Here is a 21,857-nt window from a genome sequence, read left to right on the forward strand (position 1 = left end):
CGAGCAGGGTGAGAGGAAAGTCAAATAAACAATAAAATCAACAGGCTAATAAAAAAAACAACCTGCATGTGTTCCAGCTCCATGATCACTGTGTGCTCATTATCTCAACTTGCCCGTGGAAATTGTGAATTCCATTGACGTGAACCAGTCTCCCGACAGCGCGAACGCTGACTCCCACAAAGCGGTAATCATTTTATTGACCCGAAGAAGGTGATAGGCCAAGTCAACCACAAAACGAGCAGCAGCTCTGGCAATCGCTCGGACACACCACCACCTTCTTCTTCTTTCGCACAGCTGCTGATGCAGATGCAGAGCAACAAACTACAATGTCACATTCAGGTGGCCAATCCCAGATAACCGAGTCAGGAGCAGCCAAGTAGTGTATCGCTGTACAATGTCTCCTTCGCATTTGTGAATCGGGCATCGCGTCATTACACATCGTGACACTGGCAGAGGGGGGGGGGCTCCACTCGAAAAAGAATCAGAATATTTATTTACACTGGAGGAGGAATCCGATGAACTATAAAGCTCTTTTTCACAGATATCCAAAAGGGCCGGGTAAGAACTTTACAACAACAACAAAAACACGGTAGTCGTTCAAAGCACAGGAGAGACAAATAAATCACCGAAAAAAACATACAAATGAAACTAAACCATACCCATCCTGCCAGGCAAAGCCCACGGAGCAATTAACTTTTTTTTCAGCGGCGACCTGGGCTGCAAACGACAGCTCGACAAAGTGGCTCATCGTGCGGAGAAATTCACAGCAGCAAAGGAACCTCAACAATCTCTGTCGAGGGCCTGCGGAAGGTTGTCTGTGGCCCTACAGCGGCGGGCAGCCATCGTACCTGAGCTCCGCCACGGGGGCGTCCTCCTCCGCCTGGCTGCACCGCGTGACGGGCGTCTCCCGCACCAGGGTGGCCAGGCTCTCCATGGTGAACATGCCGCTCACGTCACGGTACACGCACAGCGCCAGCACCTTGGATTGCTGGACGACAACCGCGGGGGGATCGGCGCACAAGGTTGGACGGCACGTCCGTTTGTCGATCGTCATCATCAAGATCGTCGTCGTCGTCGTCGACACGATCGTCCTCATCGTCGTCGTGATGAGGTTTGTTGTTATGGTTGTAATTGTCGTTTTACAAACCTTTTGTCAATCCACTGCTGGATGAAAGCCTCCTATCAAGCTGTGGAGGCTGTGGGGGGTTGTTTGACCAGGCAGGTTCAGATATCAGCCGCCATTGAAGTTAAACTAAAAACGAAACTATTTTTTATTTTACCAGCTAAGGCTATATAGCTCTTTTTCAGAGGCCACAAATAACAGCTCAACGAAGTGGCTTATCGTGTAGAAATGTATAGCAGCCAAATACTCGAATACTCAGATGTTAGCCGTGGTGGAGAATCAAACTCTGCTTGCCAGGATCGTAGTACAACCACGACTGCGACCGCTCCCGGCAATATCTTCAGTTAAGAGAAGCTACGAAACTCAATTAGGATTTTCTATAGGGGGACTCATTTAAGCCTGAGATTAGCTCTGATAACCTTGTGCAGCTGATGCAATCCACCCACAGCCAGGAGTTAAACCCAGCCTTAACGGACTGTTGGGGCAAGTGCTGTGAGTGAGTAGCACCTATGAAGGCAGGCACGGTACACAAGGGGGTGGGGGGGTGTTCAGCACCACGCCCGACTGCCTTTGTCTCCCCGGTGGCGATGTTTACTACACACCGCAGCAGGCACTCGTTTGTGGCCGAGCCGACCCAGACGCGCGCACACACACGCAAGCATGGAGCACGCGCACACAAGAATGCTTATGCATCCACATTAGCGGCCGCAAGCCCCATACGTAAACACTTTGAGCCTCTCGCGTTGAACGGAGCGTGCACTTCGAGCGTGCCGAATGCCTCCTGTGGGAATGCTCCGCAGTCAAATTGTGTTAACGTGGCTCTTAATCTAAAAAAAAAAAGGTAATAATTCTGCGCAGAGACGTGCACATCTAATAAGGACTCGCGTCAACAGTTCTCCCTACACCCACAAATCGTTCCAAAAATCAACACCCAGACGACGGGGCGAAGCCCGATGCCGTGCACGAGCGTCGTAAATTGCAGTTTGTTCTTTGAAAGTTTCGCGATCGTCGAAGCAGAGGAATTCACTCGTCAGAACTCTCCTCACAGCTCGCAGTCGTGACGTCACCCTGTGCGGTAGAAGTCACCCGAGCAGAATGCGACGCCACCGAATTCCCCGCAGGTTCCCCTCGCTCTACGCTCGTTCGGTTTGTGCGATTTCGCGCTGCATACGCGGCAAACCTATTTCTACCCAAAATTCTCTGTGTTCAGCGGTTTGAATTCACTCTCCATGCAGCTATGTGGTGTTACATGGGACAAAGTTGTGTACTGCGAGTACTGTGTCTGTACTGTGTGTGTGTACTGTGTGTGTACTGTGTGTGTACTGTGCGAGTACTGTGTGTGTACTGTGTGTGTACTGTGTGTGTGTACTGTGTGTGTGTACTGCGTGTGTGTACTGCGTGCGCTACTCGACAGGCAGCTGTTTCGCTTTGTGAGCCCTTTTTTTTTTTTGGAATGCATCGACCGCGGTCGCATCGGTCGAACCAGAACCGACCGTGGTGGTGCTTCACCCGCTGGAAAGGGCGATCGTCACGTCACCCAATGGGTGGGGCGCGGGAGTGTCTTGGGAGGTGAAAGCTCACCGAGTGCACCGGCTGCTTTGCGGCAGCCAGCCAGCAGGAGCCGTTCACTTTGTCCTCCTTGAGCAGCAGCTGCATGATCTGCCCCTCTTCGCTCAGGATGATGGCGTAGGGGTCGGCCGCGGAGCAGTGCACGATCGGGGAGCCCAGGTCCAGCGGGATGTGCTGCAGTTGCTTGGCTGGTGGGAGAAAATGTGCGCACGTGAGTTTGTTTAAGCGAGAGCCTCACAATTACTTCGACCACCCCAGTATTCCCACTCCTTCCACTGGCTCACAATCCAATCTCAGATCGATGTTAAGATGGTACCGTCTTCCAAATCCTCGCTGGACTCATCCCTTACTGCCCATACTCCCCTTTTATCTCACGCTTCTCCCCTCCACACACTCTCCTATCTCTTCCCTCTCATCTCACTCTACTCTACTATGCCCACTATCCAAAGTCGCCCCCTTTCATCTCACTACTCCCCTTCACCCACTATCTCTCCCCTCTCATCTCACTCTACTCCATTCCGGACACTCTCCTATCTCTCCCCTCTCATCTCACTCTACTCCATTCCGGACAATCTCCTATCTCTCCCCTCTCATCTCACTCTACTCCCCTCCACGCACTCTCCTATCTCTCCCCTCTCATCTCACTCTACTCCCCTCCACGCACTCTCCTACCTCTCCCCTCTCATCTCACTCTACTCCCCTCCACGCACTCTCCTATCTCTCCCCTCTCATCTCACTCTACTCCCCTCCACGCACTCTTATTCAACCCTCCCGGTGAACGAGCCAAAACAATAATAATCGGCACGTCGTGAGATGCTTGCGCACTGTGTGACGATTTTATTTGATTGGCTGTGTCGGGTGGTGGAAAGTTCCCAATGACACAAAGTTGGTCACAAGCATTACGTAGTCTAAACCCCGATCCTGAACGCCCGTTAAATATTTTAATTTGAAAGTTGCCGAATAAAGATCTCGACATAATTTGAACCGAATGACAGTTGGCAATGCGTAGGCTTAAAAAAACTAAAAGCCACCGCAAATGTGTAATCAGGTCGGGAAAACAGAGGCGGTTAACGAGTTTCCCAGTTTAGCGATACGCGGCGCAACATACGTGACAGAAGTTGCGCCGGCACAAACAATTTAACAGAAGTAATTTGCGAGTGTGCAGGCTACTTGTTGCCACTGTTGACACCACAAGCCAACATCACAGTGCAACTCCTGATTGCCATGAAAATAACTCCTCACTCACCGCGCCGATTGTATTCCAACTTTGCATCAGGGCACCGTGTATGTCACGGGGAAAAACATTTATTCCACATACTTGTGGCAAAACATGTAAACAAGTATGCTTTGATAATGTATGCATTGTCCTTGAAAGTGATTGGCCTTCACGAGAAAGCCTCTTTTTTGAGACTTTGTCTCACCGGTGCCATAAAGCAAAGAGCTCCAAAAGGCGCGCAGTACAAGGCCAATCCAAATGCCAACTTATTTATAGCCTGGGTTGAGCAGTTAACACAGGTGTTATATCTTAACACCTCCTGCGTGTCTGCTTTTACCGCGGCATTCCTTGATTTCGGCAACTGGTCCTCATTACGATTTAAGCTTTTGTTCGCTATTTATGTTTTCTATTGTGCGTTGCTTTGTTGACTAAATATCTTGGATATAGTATATATTCATTCGAGGTAAAGTGCACCTGAGATGCCTTTATTATTGCCGTGAAGATCGCGCTAAACAAACGAGACAACGATTGGTTGATTTGAAACATCGGCTGGGAAGCCGGAACCCGAGACCATCACGGGTCCCTTTTGTGCCCGAAAAGGCAAGTACTTTGTGCAAAAACAAGCGACCATCAGCAAAAAAAAACAAAAAACGACTGCCAACGCTAATGACTTTCTTTTCTTCTTTAATTTGTTTCCCCCGACTATCAATTTCTCACGATCAATGGACGAAAGTGAGATAACGCAGCCAAAAATGTGATCATTCTCATTGATTTCCCCCCCCCCCCCCCCATTCTATAAGCACACACAAGCCCTTCCATTACAGAACCCACGTGGTTCCAATCGAGATTACAAACCGTACCGAAGATAACCTACGAGGACAAAACGACTATTGCCTGCCACGCGTTTAATTAGCGATTTCCTTGCACTTGGCATAAAACGTGAATCACGTAAGTGAATGTAAAGTTGATACTGCCAACCGCGACTGTCGTCATCATCAGCTTCAAATGAACCGTGACCGGACGAAGGTCCTGCCCCCAAGCCATCGCTCTTGTTATTGCGATTCAACAATTCATCTAGCTTTGAAGCGTGATATTTTTTATTTGACCAGGTAAGGCCCACCGAGCCATTTTTCAGAAGCGTCCAAAGCCACAACTTACAGCTCTACAAAGCGGCTTATGGACGTGGAGATTTAGAGCAGCCAAATATTCTAAACGGATGATGAGTCTAAATGTGGAGGGAAAAATCAAAAAGGACCCAAAGAAATATCCACATGACCACGGGGAGAACATGCAAACTCCAAATATACAGGAGGCTTCGTGGTGGGGATCAAACCCGCGACCTCCTGCATACCCTGCGAGGTAGTTAACATCTCGCCACCGTGGCGCCCGTAACGCCGCCTCCGCAGCCGACATCTTCTTTGGATGCGTTCCCTCATTTGGCGGCCACTCCGTCGTTAATCTTTGACCACCGGAAATCAGCCCCTCGAATGACGAGTCCTGCCCAAGCCTTCTTACTTCGCTTAATTGTCAACCATTTGTTCCCTGCTGCATGAGTTCTTCTTTCTATCTTTCTCGCAGTGGAATTCCAAGCATTGCAAATCCAAGTCCTGAAAAGACGCACGAAGGATTTCGGCTGCCGCAGGATTTACGAAGAATGGTGATGTTAGAGCAAGGGCTTTCCACAAGCAGTGGACGGATCGTGGTTGAAGATGACTATTATTATAGTAAATAGGACTATGCCATCCAAGAACAATATTTAGCGGAAGGATACTGTTATAGTAATAATTAATTCCAGCCTCTGTTCATGCAATGCTGGATGAAGTTCTCATCTTCTTGAATATTTCGGTAAAGTCACGTAGAAGGGAAATAATAAAATAATACAAATAAAACATAATAAAATTATCACGACAGCTCAGTTCTTCACCTGAGGACGGCTGCTTGTGTTGTGGCCGAAACGTCGTGAGAATTTTAATATGTTTTATTTGTATTATTTTATTATTTCCCTTCTACGTGACTTTACCGAAAGATCCAAGAATATGAATCCCTGCAGTCACGAAAGCTTTAAATCGAAGTTCTCATCGTTTGCCATGTCGGTGAGTGAGCTTTAGTTTTTTTTTTTAACATACTTAACCACGCCAATCGGTGCGGGATGTCCTGGGAAGCCCAGGACTGGTTCGGAAAAATCACTCTCCCCTGATGTTAGTTGTAGCTGGGAATCAAACTCTAGCTGACGAGTTCATAGCATAAGCACGCCAACCACTGCACCGTCGCTCCCCACCATTCTCGTGATGTATTGCACATCGTTACCTCTGACCAAATTACCCGTAATATGCCAGATATCATGAGGTCTCAGTTTGAGCCTGAACTGCGCTTGGAATGGATGACCGCTAGGCACAACACGGGGAGTTGGTCATAGGGCGGGGTTGGCAAATCCATTGTCGCAAAGAACCACGCACCAACATCTGCACTCCTCGCCTTCACCGAGCCGCGCTGAGCAGCGTGGCGAAGCGTGCCCCAATAACCCCCAAGAGCCTGCACTGTGGGGGGTCGTGAGGGTTATTGGAGTGTGTGGGGAAGCCCTCATCCAGCAGTGGATTATTACAAAACGGCTGTATACGTGCACGTACACCTCTTTTGCACTCTCCACAGCCGAGCCGTGCCAGGAGGTTCCGGGTTGTTTTTCCACCACAGAAGCAGAGCCGCGTGCGCCACCGACGACACCCACGGCGAGCGAGCCGATGCACGAGCGCGTCGTGCGGCGACGCCGTGCCCGAGCGGCGTACTGAGCCAGCGTCGCGCGCGCGATCTACGTGTCGTCAGCCTCGCACGAGTGCCCCCCCGGCCCTGTTTGGCACGGAGCCCAATGCGGATTTCTTGTGCGGTGAGCAGCGCACACAGTGGGGAGCCGCGGTGGCAAGATGTTAACTATCTCGCCTGGTATACAGGAGGTCATGGGTTCGATCCCGACCATGACACAAGTTTTATATTTAGAGTTTGCGGTGTCTCTCTCCCCGTGGTCGCATGGATTTTTCTCCAGGTGCTCCGGTTTTTACCTCCACATTAAGAAATGATCAGTTTAGAGAATTTGGCTGCTAGAAATTTCCACATAAGCCACTTCGTTGAGCTATCATTTGCAGCCACATAACTTCTGAAAGAGAGCTGTATTGCTCAGTGGGCCTTTCCTGCCAAAATAAAAATGTTTTAATAGTTTAGTGGGAATCCACCCGTATCGTGGGAAGGCGGGGGGGGGGGGGCCTGCGCTGGCACGGCTCGGGATGAGCCAGTAGGGAAAAAAAAAGGGATCATCGCGTAAAACTCGAAACGCGCGTTTCCCCTTCTGCCACTTACTTCCCTCCATGAGCCGCACACCCATGGGCGAGACCTGCAGGATGTAGCGGTTGCCACCCAGGTTCCCCGCGAACACCGTGGGACCCTGCGTGTTGAAGCCGCTGTGGTCCAGCTCCATGATCTCCTGGCCCGTCTGCAGGATCTGGGACGCCGCAAGCACAGGCATGCACCTCGCGTTGTACACGTCTGTTCAATGTACGTTGAACTTCTTTCGCACCGTGAGTAGCCAACCACGCTAATCGGAGGTCACACAGACCCGAGGCTGTTATCATTATTATCCAGGATATAATGATGTATGTGGGGGGGGGTGTGTGAATGAATAGTCGGTGGTCTGACGCAGAAAATAGTGGTGCTATACAGAAGGGTGAAACTAGTCTGTTAAAAACAAACAGAGGAAGCCCATATTCGCCAAGGCTTACTCCCAGTGACTTCTGTACTTTTTTCCAGAGTTGAGGAATCAATTGCGGGGAGAGCATTTTTCTCGTGACAATAAAAACAATGCATTCTGTGAACGTGCGGTGAGAGAAAAGAAGAAAGAAAGAAAACAGATACAAAGAGTTCTTCTGGGTAGAGACAAAAGCCTTGGGACATCGATGGACCATGAGCGTTGCTCAACAAAACGGCCCACACGGCATAATAACGCACCTTCCGTAAAGGTCACTCGTCGCACCTTTCTCCGTCAGGGCCACGTACTTTTCAATCTCCCCTCGTGGCAAAAGCTACGTTGTTCTTGGCAGTGTCAAACTTAGGGAGCGATATGAGAGAGCTAAAGCAGCCCCCCCCACCACCCCACAAAATTACGCAGTTTCCAAATCTATATATAGAGGGGTAATTAAGTTTTTTTTAAATGTGCACCGACAATATGCTCGTGTATGGCACAATTACCCACAAACATCACCAACTGCCATTCAGCAGTGTCGGCGAGCTCACCGCAGCTCTCGTGGCCAGACCCGGGCGTATTTTGACACCACGTGAGGTTGCCGAATCACCGCCACCGCCACCACCACCGGCGCCACCGCCGCCCACTACCGCCATGAGCACCGCTACTACCTACCCAGGGCTCCAAAGCTGTGATTGCGCAATACCGCACAGGGTGATTGCACACTCGCAGCTCGGCTGCGTCTGGGAACACGCGTGGAAAGCACCCACCGGCCACCCAGTAACACACTCGCGTACGCCAGCGATCCGAGCAACAAGTGGGGAGCGGCATAAGAGAGGGGGGAGCAAAGGCCCACGGCACCATGGTGGAGTCGTCGCGGCTCAGGATGAGGAAGCCGTGCTTCTTCTTCTCGTCTTCCAGCGGCGCCTCCTTCTGTTCCTCCTTCTCAGGCTCCGCTTCCGACTCGGACTCCTTGCTCTGTTTCGTGGGGAAAAAAAAAACAGGAAGGAGGAGAATGAAGAATGAAGATTAACCACCGAATGCACTTGATCGTGACTTGATTCGATGCTGTTGTGTCGCCGCTGAACATGGATCACATTTTTAATTCGGGGATGGGTAAAGTTCATTCGGTGTTTGGCGTTGTTCAGGATGTTTATTCAGAATTTAACCCGTGAACTCACATGTCTTGACCTCTTGGACAGCAAGCAAAGGGAGGAAAACAGCAAAGCAGATTTACGTACGTAAAAAGAAAAATCAGCGGCAAGCAATTTCATTCTCTTAATTTGCCCTACGTGCGAACAAACTCCAAACTTAAAAACAAAGGCATGGCCCATATTTATATAGGAGGATCTTTATCTTTGTGTGTGTGCATGAGTTCGTGTTACCCCTTTTCCATTGCCACAACTGGGCCAGCACGGGACACTCATGACAGTGGTAGCTTTCCATCGGCCGTCTGCCGTGCTGCCGAGCCCTGAGCGGAACCGTGATACGTCGGCTTCCCAAGACACCTGAATATGGCTCGGGGCCAAGCAGGGCCAGGGTTGGGACTAATCGACCGTTCACTTCCTGTGACATTAGTCGGTACACAGCGAGGACACGGCGTCCCCTAAGCAACGTTTCGACTCAGTCACTGCAAGTGGCATCAGCTGGCACGGAGCGGCAATTGCGGTGGAAAAAAACAACCCAGGCTCCTGCTGACCCGAGCCAGGCTGGCTCGGCATGGCCTTGGCGCGGGTCAGCCGTTCAGTGGAAAAGAGGCAAGGGGTTATATCCGCGCCCCCACAGGCTGTACCTTGCCCTCCTCTCGCTTGTCGCTGACGGGAGAGATCACCGTCCACATGTCGTAGCATCCCGGCAGCTCAAACGTCGTCACCACCTGCGGCCGAATGCTCCTCTGGCCAGACAAAAGCAACGCACGCATCGCTCGGAATTATATGGGAGGACACGGCAGGTGCAGGTGTGCAGGTTACAGCCCTTTGCTCATCCACTGCTGGATGAGGGTCTCCCGTGCGGGCTATTGGGGGGGTTGTTTGACCATACTTCACCCTACTGGTCAGGGGCGGGTTGGTGAAGGCTGGGAGAATTACAAATGCGACAGCATTTTAAAGATGAGATTTTCTTGGATAATAAATGAAATATCAAAAAGACAATGATTATATTATTACAACTCATTTACAAGACCTCACCTGCACCACGGACAGAGCTCCATTTTTCCCATATCCGGAGCAGCAAACCAATTCCAAGTCCGGCTCCGGTCTGTTTTGAAACTTTTGCACACGAAACAATCAAAGATTATCGTCACATATTAACTCACAAAGTTTTAAGCAGTGGGTTAATACTAATTAACACATAGACGACGGTGTATAATATATACACTTTTTTGTCTAAATGTAATCGCTCGCGTCACTGTGGAGAACATATAAGTAACAAAAAAGAAAAGCACACAAGGACTCCATCCTGTTTCTGTCTCCCCACATACAAAAAAAATGTCAAGTATTCTCTAATTCTAGATTTGAAGCTTTCGTGACTGCAATGATTCATATTCTCAGGTTTTTTCGGTAAAGTCACGTAGGTAAAACATTAAAAGTAATGAAAGTAAAATAAAACAAAACAGTATTCTCTAAGTCAGAACGCATCGGCCTTCACTGTATTCTGGGAGTGAAGTGTACTTTTTTTACGTGGAGACACAGATAAATGACGAAGAAATTTGTCTCCTTATCACATTTGTTCTCAATGGGCCCTCACCTGGTTATAACTAAAGTTAATTTGAGCGTCTCTGTATTTGAGACCCGGGGTCAAATATAATTACAACTGCAGCAGCATTGTCACCGAAATTACAATTACGTTGTGAAAGCAAATTCATTACCAACGGCACAATTACAGCTGTAATTGACCCCAGAGGTCTGGTGTAATTTTACACCATGGTGCTAATGAGACATGAGTAAATGGATGGTAACACGGTGAGGCCTCATCATTACAGTTCCGTTTCTTGCCTTTTGCCGCATTAATCGTCTTGCTTTCAGCTTCAAATCTGAATTGAAGCAATGTGACATGTTCCCCACAACTAATCTCCGATACGTTGGTCTACACGTGTGGTTGCACATTCTGTCTCTCCGAGGAATTGGCTCCAGTTTTTTTACTTATCCGACAAAATCCTCCAAAAAATATCGGGAGTAGATACCACATTTTGGATGCATGTAAAATGTATGTTGAACTTTTTTTGCACCGTACGTAGCCAACCGTGATGAAAACCGAAAATGATGTCACTGATATGGCGTCGCTCCCAAACATTTCCCAGCAAAAATGGTGTCATGCAGCATCTCCAATTAGCACGGTTGGCAGCATGCGGTGCGAAAGCTGTTCAAAATACACACATACAAACATACTATACCATATCTGTCAACCCATACAGTTTACCCGTATTCTTGTACAGGGAAATTGAGTAAAAAAATGTAAAACAATTTGTGTTTCTCCCTTGTAATGGGACTGTGTAGGATGAACGTTGAGATTTAGAAGGGCACGGGGTGACCAATAAGGTCTGAATCGGTCTGTAATAAGGTAGGCACTGATCAGGGGTTGACAGGTATGACATACTTACAAACAAAATGACAATAAAATGACAAACGTGCCATGGTCATCATCAACTATGATGGATGAACAAGAGAGAGAGACACTTACAAACATACATACAAATACACATTATTGTTAGCAGGAAGACATTTTACAGTCATACAAAATGTCAACTATCCAAATATCTGACAAAGATCCAAAACTATCTTTAAAATTATAATAACCAAAATGTTTAATGTATCAATCTGAAACTCACTCCTGGACACACAACGAAACGATTTCCACACATGCTCAAGTTGTTGGGTTGGGAAATTATTCAGACTGTGCTGTCCCGCTCCACCATGAGGTCTCACTGTACTCCTCGTAGTGAAAGCTAAAGGTGCAGCCGTGCAATGTCTTGTTCACGCCACTGCCAGCGTAAGGGCCTTCCACCATTACAGCGAGCTCAGGAGAACTATTTTACCAAAAGAGTGCCCACACTTTACATCACCACACGGCGAGCTCCCGATCGGCTGCTGTGCGGCAATTTACACTGCTGGGTGGGCAGAGGCGGTGGGGGGGCGTGGGGGAGATTAAAGAATCTTGTCCATCATTTCAACCGCCGCGACGGGAGACCAAACAGAGCCGGCGACCTCTGGATCGCAACTCCAGCATGCGCTACTCATCACACCACGGCATCATTCAGCTGCTCACCGTAAAGTCTAAATAAACTCATGAACAATTTGATGTCCCTGGATACACGCAAACACTGACCTCCTCGGATAGAAAGGCCGGCTCCCCCATGGCTACATTGGCGCAGGGCCCGATGTTGAGGATGCTGTCGCACACCTGGGTGATAAAGGGCACACACGTGGGTCACGAAACGGTTTTAAAGTACGTTGAGTCATTGAAGCACACTCGGCACTGTACACGCGCGCTCGTGCCATCCATGCGCTCGTTGTGGCCGTGCGTTGACGCTACCTCGAAGGAGTAGGTGGCCAGCTGAGTGCCAGACTGCGCCTCGCTCCCGTACACCTCGATTTCATCCATGTCGTCGAGCAGTGCCACATTCTTGGCTAACGAGGAACAAATAAATAAGCGTAAACAAGAACAAAAATCCGCCGTGTAGCCTTAACGCACTGCTGGGGCAAAATTTGCGAGTGGCACCAATAAAGGCTGGCACGGCACACGAGGGCGGGCGGGTGGCCAGCACCACGCCCCGCCGCCTTTGTCTCCCCAGTGGTGATGTTTACGACACACCACACGAGGTACTCATTTGAGGCTGAGGCCCAGATAATCGTTAAAAGTATTGGTGGCGGCCCTGAGCTGGAATGGAAATTGGGTTGCCAGGTTCGTAGTGCAGTGCGCTAACCCCCGCACACGCACACACACAACTTACTGCTGATAAACCATTCTAGGTAAAACACAGAGGAGAGACCTGATTAAATTAATGCTGTGGCCTTGAAAGGAAAAGTACAAGGTGGGTGACGTTTCAGGTAATGGCCCTTCTTCATGGCACATAAAGAGAGAGGAAAGGAGGGCGACTGCCTGAAACGTCGCCTATTTATATTATTTTCTTTGAAGGCAGTGTTAATGACAAATGTTTACATTTTTTTATATCGTTCAAGAGATGGCCACAAATCCGACCGTTAAACACAGTCGTGCGATCTTAATCTCGCGTACAGTCGCTTACGTCTAAGGCACAGCAAATAATTTTTGCCCCGATGTTAAAAAAAGTTTGCGCCTCATGGTTTTTCTGGGACCCTACTTCTGCACGGCATAGCTGCCATTTTCTATCGGTGTTCAAATAAGTGACCTTTCGACCCATGCGCTGATACCTCAGACCTCGGATAGTCTGATTGAAATTGTTAAACTCTTACACCATTCTAGTCTACTTCAGCAATTGTTTCTTCAAAGAGTACTCTTACACCATGTTTATTTGACCAGGCAGGGCCCACTGAGCTATAATAGCGATTTTTTTGAAGCGGCCTGGCCACAAATGATAGCTCGACGGAGTGGCTTATCTTATATTCTTGGTTCTTTCGGTAAAGTCACGTAGAAGGGAAACAATAAAATAATAAAAATATACAAAAATAAAATTCTCATCACACTGATGATGATTGCTTGTGTTGCAATCGAAAGGTCGTGAGAATTTTATTGTTTAATATTTGTATTATTTTATTGCTTCCCTTCTACGTGACTTTACCGAAAAAACCAAGAATATGAATCCCTGCAGTCACGAAAGCTTTAAATAAAAAAGTGCCTTATCGTGTAGAAATTTATAGCAGCCAAATTATCTTAACGTGTATTTCTATCCGCGGTGTCGTACTGTACCGCGCTCTCTCTTACCCATCCAGTCTCCGGCATCCGTGCGTTTCCTTTTGTTGGGCGGCTCCTCCTAATGGAACACGTTATTCAACAATTAAAAGTCGAAGAACGAAAAAACTCGACACATTCGTCAGCAAAACCGCAGCCTTCAAATGAGAAATATATGGAATGGCGACATTTTGGTGCAATGGAACTTCTTCGTGGCACGTAAATGGAGATGCCAGAGAGAGAAAGCGATTTAATAGGAGTTGGATACTTCACTTTGTAACACGGGGGGGGGGCCTGATGAAACGTACTTTTTTTCTGACCAAATCACCCAAAATGCACACCCAATCTCCTCTCATCTCTCTCAGGAGCCAAGCAGGGTGTGAGCCTGGATGAGTGATTGAATGAGCAACCGCCATGCACACGCAAGTTGGTACATGTCGTGGGGGCTACGTGGTGAGCAGCAGAGGGCAGCGCAGCAAAAACCCGTGCTCTTTGGTGTACCTCGCGAACCCTGTCTGTGTTTCGCCACCTGCAACAACCCGCACTGACCAGGGTGGTGAAGCGGGGTCAAATAACCCCTAGGAACCACAAGGTGTGGGGGAGGCAGTGGATTGACCAAGGGCCGCAGGCGTCTATTCCTAAGGCAGAACTGGACGCCGGGGAATTCAAACGGTACGCAGGGCTCCCTTCTCTCCGTAGTTTGAGCAGATCTATTCAATCACGTCTCACCTCAATCAATAAGAGGCGAGACAGGTAAGAGCAACACGTTGGTATTGAGTAGATAATGGGAATGATGATTTAACAGCCCACTAGTGGGTAGCGAGCTCACAATCGCAGCCTGCCAAGCGAGCTCAGAGGCCTGGAGTTGTGCTGCGTTGGCGAAAGCCGGTTATAAGCTTTAGTGGTCGGCGAATGAGCTATCGAACGCTGATGAGTTATCTCACCTGGTTAAGCAAGAGGACATCAATGAGCCTCTAAAAGATCAGCTCTGGTTTTAACATTACCCAAGCTGTTTTTGCCAAGCTACTTGAGCATTGTTTGGACTGATTACAGTGAGCCTGAACAGTTAAAAAAGTGTTATTTCAAAGAGCTTGCTGCATGTGATGAGTACGCATTCATGATGGACTGGAGTCATAAAGAGTTCGCGATAATAAATGTTCAGACTCATGAGATCATTTTGCCGTAATGACAAAACAGGGCTCACTTTTTTTTATTTCCCTTTGATCAACACGAATGTTACGATATACAGACACTGCAGAGAGATAAATATATCTAGATCGTTAAAGGAAAAAGAAAGCCTATTCACCACAAAGCAATTGGACTATTGCCAATAACGATTAAAAACTCGCAGCTCCACACAACGTTAACAAGGTGGGTAGGAGCTCCCAGGGAGGAGCGTGCGCCTGTCACATCAATGGCATCGGCGCGGCCGTATTCATGATCGGCGGTCAATGTAGAGAGCACTGCTCGAAAAGCGGCCGGATGGCTCACGAGGTCAGAGCGTCGAGCCGGCACCGCTGAGGTCCTGGGCCTTCAGGTGTAGCTGAGTTGACGGTCTCAGCCCAGTTACCATCGACCGCGTTCAAATAAAACATCACACGCAAACTTTTGTTCGGCGATTAATATGGCTAAATTTCAGTTCTGAGAATTCAGTCTCTTATCGCGAACCCTACAGTCTTGTCCAGCTGGTTTTACCTTGCCAAGCCTTCAGTGGGCCCTTGCTGGATAGGTTCCAGACAAAGGGCGAGGTCGCTGTGCAGCCAAACCTCCGCCGTTGGGGCCTTCGTGACAACCCACACCACAGCTGTGGCCCCTTTACAGTGTCGCGTAATTTTATGGCTGTCCACTGACTAAATTCAGCAGTGCTCTACGATGACTACACATGGCCACCAAGGACGCTACCGCCTGGCCCAGCAATTACGCACCCACTGAATTAATATAGGTTTGTTATGCGATGGCCGTTACACTCACGTGCAGAGCTGGTGTGAAAGTACTACCCTCCACTGTGTGGACTACAGGACGCTTAAAGAGATCTCACAGGTAGTTCAGTGATATCCGCTTCCACAGGCCGTTCTCCAAACACGAAGGATTGCACTGCTCTGCGAGCGATCCGATTGGATTATTTGTCTCATGGCGTGACACTGATAGCCCTCAAGGGATAACGTTGGGAGAAAATGGCAACTTAAGTTTAAAGAGGGACGTGTTTGGATTCCTGCCACACCTTCCAACATGCGTTTATCCTCAAACGTATTAAATCTGCGATAAAATCAGTAGCGGCTCACGCCAAGGGCTCAGGAAAGAAGGCAACAGCGCTTACATAGCAGTTCTTCCAGGGAAGGCACAAGCAACCCTTTAAAATAATTTGGGAGGGTCTTTTTGCTGCTACATTATTCCTGAATAGGAATGGCAATTTATACCGGATTTTGTTCACATTGGATCGTCTTAATGGGAGTTATTGTACTCCACCACAACCTCCCGCCCCTCCGCCCACGTGCCCTGTTACACTTTCCACCGAAGCTGTAAAGTGCCAATATAAGTAAACGAAGGCGCTGCTCGGCTCACCGGTTTGTCTTTGCTCATCGTTTCGGCGGCCGACTCGGTCAGCTTCTCTGTGTACTTCAAGAGCAGCGAGTTGCCCAGCCGGGAGCCCAGGAAGAGGTAGCCGGGTTCCATCGTCAGCATCTGTGGACCAACCACCGGCGCCAAGGGCCGTGGCACCAGCGCAAAATTAACACCGACTTTGGAACACGTCACCACCACCACCGCCCCCCCCCCCCCCCCGCAGGGTTCGCTCCCGACTCAAAGAGGCTCAAGGAGGAACCGCGGGCACATCGGAAAGGCAGCCAGGTGGCGGAGCAGGTGCCAAATTCCACCCGCTCAAGCTCTGCACTCCTCTATATATCAAGATGGTTTCAGTCAATTATCAATTCCAATGCATGGCTTGACCACAATATCTAGCGTTATAAAGCGTGGCATATGAAATCGACCAAACGTGTTATATTCGCAAGCCATAGGGAATAAGGAGTTGGTTTGAGGGCCACTTTGCAGGAGCGGATTGCGTCACGAACACTGTGCTATGCACCCTGCGACAAAGGGATGATGTACCGATGACATGGGTATCATAAACATGGGCACCGGCGGAGAAAGTGGAAGTGAATGTGAAGGGCACGCGCGGATTTGAGGGGGCGCACTTACACACGTGGTGAGGACGCTGGCGGCCGCCTTGTCGAAGTGGAAGCTCCGCACACTCCTCATACCATCGATGATCAGCGTCAGAACGTAACTGACGAAGAAACCAAACACACACGAACCAGGCCGTCATGATTCAAGTCACAAAATCCTGCCTCCAAAAAAAACACGAGATCTTTTTTCACTAACTGTTCTAGGAGCTTTGACAGTGAGCAAAAATTATTTGTATCGTTGACTGCTCTGTACCTATCTAGCAGATGGATAGAAGACGCTTTCCAATCATCAGGCACAGTATTGGACATAATTCACAAGTTAAAGAGAAGATTTACAATGAACCATGGCAGAACCTCACTTCGTGCTAATTTAAAAGCGTTTGGCAGTATGCCATCAGGTCCGACTGAAGTATGAAACTGCGTTTTGGATAACATGCTCCTCTAAATGAGCAATCACTTCACAGAATTGGGAGTAAATTTTAACACAAGCAAACGTCAATTTAATTCTGGGCAGGCGATCACATTCCTTCAAAACGTCAAGCTACAAGTTGCGACCAGTGCAGGAAAGCGAGAGAGATATTTCCACTCCCGCATCTTATCAAGGAGCATAAATCATCACGCGAACTCCGGTCATCCTCGCAGCAGCGGCTTTTGGCTAGCCACCGAACAAAGACGGTCACCGCATCGCGGCGCTTTCAGATGCGCTTCTGCGGCAGCCTGGAATGCTCTTCCTTCCGATATTAAGTAGCCACTGGAGCTCTGCACTTTTAAATCTACATTGAAAACTCAATTCTTTAGAAATGCTTTTTGTGTTTAGTTTGTTGTCCTTCCCCCCCGCACCTCCGATTAGCGCGGTTGGCTATGTATGGTGCGAAAGAAGTTCAACATACATACGGCCATGGTCATGAGCGCACGCCACGAGACCGTCAGTGCAGCCCTCTTTGGACGCGAAGCACGCCAACGCGACGAGAGTTTTACGACTCACATTTCTCCTCCCTTGAGGGAGATGACGATCTTGTCGTAGGAAACAAACGTGGCCTGCGCGCAGTCCAGCGTCATCTTCACGCCATCTTGAATACCTGTCGCGCGCAAACCCGACGGCCGTGCTCCAGTTCATGTGTGTTTAACTGTAGTTGACGTCGAAATAGTAATAAGAATATAATTGAACATAAATCGTCGCGCAATAAAATTGTAATTCAAGATCAAGATTGAAAACTAATTTCTTTAAAACAACTTTTGCGTGTTAGTTTGTTGTCCATACGCCACACCTCCGATTAGCACGGTTGGCTACATACGGCGCAAGTGAAGTTCAACATACATACATGTGTACGACAATCAGCTGCTCAATATTATCATTACACGCATCAACATCCAGCCACCGTGACATTAAAAATGCACATTCGGTCCCCGGCTTGTCTGTCCCCCTCCACCCCCCACCATTAAACAGGACGCGTCGGGTACATGGGCCTGGCGGATATTCACGTGCAGTTGTTTTTTGTCGCCCAACCTTCTGCAGCAGACCTTTGTTGTTGTGCACAGCAAAAATGTCATAAAAACATGTTTTTAAATGCACATTCGGGGTAGGAGGCTCACGCAGTGGGAAGGCGGTGGAGCCGTGCGTGATGCTGTTGAGGGAGGCGCCGTACGGAGGGACGCTCTGGTTCATGTACAGAAGAGAGTTGACGGCGAAGATGACCACGCCACCTGTCGAGAAACACCGGCCCCGACTGGAGCAGTCTAGCCCGCCTCCGCAACCGCAACGTCCACTCAGCCCACCGCTCTCGTGGGATGTCAATAGACGTGTGTTGTGCAGCTCAAGCTATTTTAGCCCAACGCATTCGTCAATAATACCGTGCTAAAGAGTCACAAAAACATTAAAATAGGTGGCGATCTTTGGTCAATGGCCCTTCTTCGTGTCAGCGATGGACAGAGAGATTGAGTGGATTTATATTTAATATTTTTTCTCTTCACGGCAGTGTTATTGACAAATGAGTTGTGGTCATTATTTTGCTGGAGAGTTATTCTTATATTTTTAGAATAAATTCTAATTCAGCTGCTCAATTATACTGCGGTCCTTGATTGACTTGCGAGTAATTCCTATACTTAAAAAATATGATAACACTACGAAAATAATCATTTATAGTTCTGTCAATCTACTGGTGGATGAAGGCCTCCCCACGCTGTGACTGACCATCCTTCACCATGCTGAGCAGCGTGAACTATGAAGGAAAAATAATCCAAGACTGGTTAAGCCATTGCTCGCCACCGATGTTAACAATGGCCGGGAATCTAATTCATATCACCAGGCCCACGGTGCTGCACGGTGCGCCAACCCGCTGCGCAACCGCTGCACCCCTCGATATCGTCTAGCCCCATGAAGACAGGAAGTGACGTGTACAGCCTCCGTCTACAAAGGGGGTGTGCGGTAGTGAGATTATCCGTGCGAACCGATCGGCTTGGGGACGGCCAGGGCCTGCGTGCAGTCGAAGGGAAGGCTGCTGAGCGACCAGATGATGGGGTGCACCCTCTGGGCGATGTTGAGCGAGATGGCCACGATCCCACACGTGTCTTGCCGGACTGCCACTCGGCTGCAGGCGGTGAATGCATCAGCGAGGTACGTCAACACCACTCCCTCGACAACCGACACATGTTATACTAGATTTGAAGTATCAAAGGTTTGTTCATGAAGCCATCCAGATATACAAACACAGACATAACTTCAACCGAGAGGATGGATTCAAATTGAGCAATCCTTGGAAGGATGTTATTAACCAGGTAATTGCTTTTATAGCTTGCTTCCATACCCGCATTCCCAGTTTCTGTAGCACTCTACTCCCCCCCAGGCCGCTCAGGCATTGTGTCCCACCAGCCGTGTCTCAACAGGAGCTTCACCCCCCCCACTCCACACCCCCTGCCCCCTACATCTCTCCTCCCTGGCTCCTCCCCCCTCTTACCTTATATAATCGCTTGTCACAAACAGCTCTCTTTGCCCACTACAGTAATTTTTGTATCTTACTGTGGTTGTCCCACCTGATGACGGAAGCTTGTGTTGCTTCCGAAACGTCGTGATTTAATTTAGTTATTTCTATTTTTTGTATTCTTTTTTTTTCGCCTACGTGACTTTACCGAAAGAACCAAAGAGTATAACCGACACGTGGTACATTCATTGCAGGCGTCCGCAACGTCTGGGGCGCGGGCCAAGTGGCCGTGCCTTTGCTGCTGGTTGCAAAAGTTTGCGGTTCGGATCCGGATTATTATCGCGCATGCAAGAACCGTAACGAATACAAACGCAGTCAGTTCACCCGCAAGAGTAGGCCATTGTGTGCAGGCGTTAAGCGTCGCATTCTAAAATTACCCGTCGTTGACACCCTACGAGTACGGAAAGCCGATAATAAAACCAGCACGCATAAAGACCTCCTATTCATCCTTTCCTCAAGCACGACCAAACCTCAACGCAGCGGATAACCAAGAGAGCGAGCTGTGGAATAGGCCGGGCGCGAGCGAGAGACGTAATGGCTGCGTCGAGGCCGGACACTCACCCGGGCCACGTCTGGTTGGGCTCGAAGAGGATGAGAAGGGTGGGCTCGTAGTAGCCGTGCAGGAACTGCATGTCGAGGACGTTGAGAAGCTTCTCGTCCAGGCCCCGCAGGTCGATCACGTAGCTGGGGAGCAGGCTCGGCTTCTGCCTGCACGTGGGGAACAGCGCAACGGGGGTCACGGCGGCGGGTGGGGGTTGCAAAGTTAGCGAGCAACGACGAACAGACGGGGTAACGAGTCGCGTCCGAAAGCAAGACGCGGCTCGTGACCCAGCCAACGGGAAGGCTCTTCCAGGGTGGCAGGTCACTCCGAATGTAAACCACATGCGCAACGAAGGAGACACATGAATGTAGAATGGCTCTGTTTTAATCTTCCAAGTTGGTAAGCGTACTGTAATTTTGAGAGTTGGTTAACTATGCTAATTCTATCATGGACATGTTAATTCACCAAGTGTCCAAGTTCAACCAACAATTACATTTTGCTGCAGCACACTGCAGTAGTGTACTGGTGTAGTACATCGGTACATTCACACAGCACTCTGCAGTAGTGTACCAGTGTCGTGTACGACTGAGTGCATTGGACTGGTGCCCTATAAAGTGGTGGTGCACGGCTCGCACCCCTCGGAGACGCCCCCCTCGGCCTCATCGGCGAGCGTCTCACGGCGGAAGGGCAGCACAACGAGCCGCGTGCCGTACACCAGCATGGCGGCACAGCGCGCGTCCGGGTCCACGCGCACCACCGGCACGTGCACGTTGCCGTGGAACCCATCCTGCACACAACGGCACAACAACCGTGGCGTTACACACGGAGCGGGCACACAGTCCGGCCATAACGACCGTGGCGTAGCATACACGACAGCAAAAAACTCGAACTAAAACAAACAGGCCGTCACACACGGAAAGCACACAACTCTGAACAAAGAACCTGGGTGTCACACACAAAAGCGTTGGTGTTTGTAACTATCTTACCTTGATTTCATCTTCCTCAAAGTAATGTAGGGAGAGAGTTTTCAGATCGTGAGTTGCTGGATCGTACTCCACCACCGACAGCTGCACGCAATCACAACACAATTGCATTGGTCAATCCATTCATTCATTCTTAATGTGTACCACCAGGTCAGAGCTCGTTGGATCAGGAAGCCTATTTTGCAAGGCAGACCTGAAGTACAGAGAAGCAATGAAACAGGCTACAGAATCTGTGCAAAAGATAGAATAGGTGTGCACAAATGTTGAAAGGGTAATAGTAATAAGTTAATCCTTTTGACAATCCCCTGCTGGATGAGGGCCCCCCCCCTCATGCAGTGTCGGTCATTGGGGATATGTGACCAAACTTCACCAATCAGTGAAGGTTGGTGACGGCAGGGAGCAAAAATGCAGGAGAATAGAAGTATAGCACAACAATGGATTATATTTGCATTGCCCTCTACTGCTCAAAATCATGACCCCTCCCCCCAACATGTGCTGCAACCTACGTTGTTGTCCACTGGATAAGCACTGCCATTATATTAACACGGACATCATCACGCAGAACGTGGTGCAACTCAAAACCACATCGCATCAGAGATGGAATATCATCGTTTGTGGACCGTTTAAAAGTGGTCGACCTCGTGTGGCTGCGGCCCGTATGAAGTTAAGTTGC

The 21,857-nt window shown here is 49.1% G+C and overlaps 1 protein-coding gene across 2 annotated transcripts in view; it reads right to left on the reverse strand.

Annotated features, from left to right (window-relative positions):
- Positions 1-21,857, reverse strand: part of CPSF1 (cleavage and polyadenylation specific factor 1) — a 63,268-nt gene that overhangs the window by 38,273 nt on the left and 3,138 nt on the right. The window contains exons 5-22 of one of the 2 annotated variants that reach the window (XM_078879551.1): positions 21,188-21,268; positions 20,837-20,988; positions 20,222-20,368; positions 19,131-19,270; positions 18,276-18,386; positions 17,668-17,761; positions 16,696-16,783; positions 16,063-16,182; positions 13,534-13,582; positions 12,166-12,260; positions 11,959-12,033; positions 9,822-9,902; positions 9,428-9,529; positions 8,817-8,828; positions 8,497-8,613; positions 7,257-7,398; positions 2,705-2,880; positions 849-988 (exon numbers count right to left, since the gene is read on the reverse strand). In XM_078879551.1, coding sequence (XP_078735677.1) covers positions 849-988; positions 2,705-2,880; positions 7,257-7,398; positions 8,497-8,613; positions 8,817-8,828; positions 9,428-9,529; positions 9,822-9,902; positions 11,959-12,033; positions 12,166-12,260; positions 13,534-13,582; positions 16,063-16,182; positions 16,696-16,783; positions 17,668-17,761; positions 18,276-18,386; positions 19,131-19,270; positions 20,222-20,368; positions 20,837-20,988; positions 21,188-21,268 — 1,922 coding nt within the window. The remainder of the gene's footprint in view (positions 1-848; positions 989-2,704; positions 2,881-7,256; positions 7,399-8,496; positions 8,614-8,816; positions 8,829-9,427; positions 9,530-9,821; positions 9,903-11,958; positions 12,034-12,165; positions 12,261-13,533; positions 13,583-16,062; positions 16,183-16,695; positions 16,784-17,667; positions 17,762-18,275; positions 18,387-19,130; positions 19,271-20,221; positions 20,369-20,836; positions 20,989-21,187; positions 21,269-21,857) is intronic. The other variant, XM_078879552.1, reaches the window with a different exon arrangement.

Source organism: Lampetra fluviatilis, chromosome 54 (assembly GCF_964198595.1).
Source record: "Lampetra fluviatilis chromosome 54, kcLamFluv1.1, whole genome shotgun sequence".
Lineage (NCBI taxonomy): Eukaryota > Metazoa > Chordata > Hyperoartia > Petromyzontiformes > Petromyzontidae > Lampetra > Lampetra fluviatilis.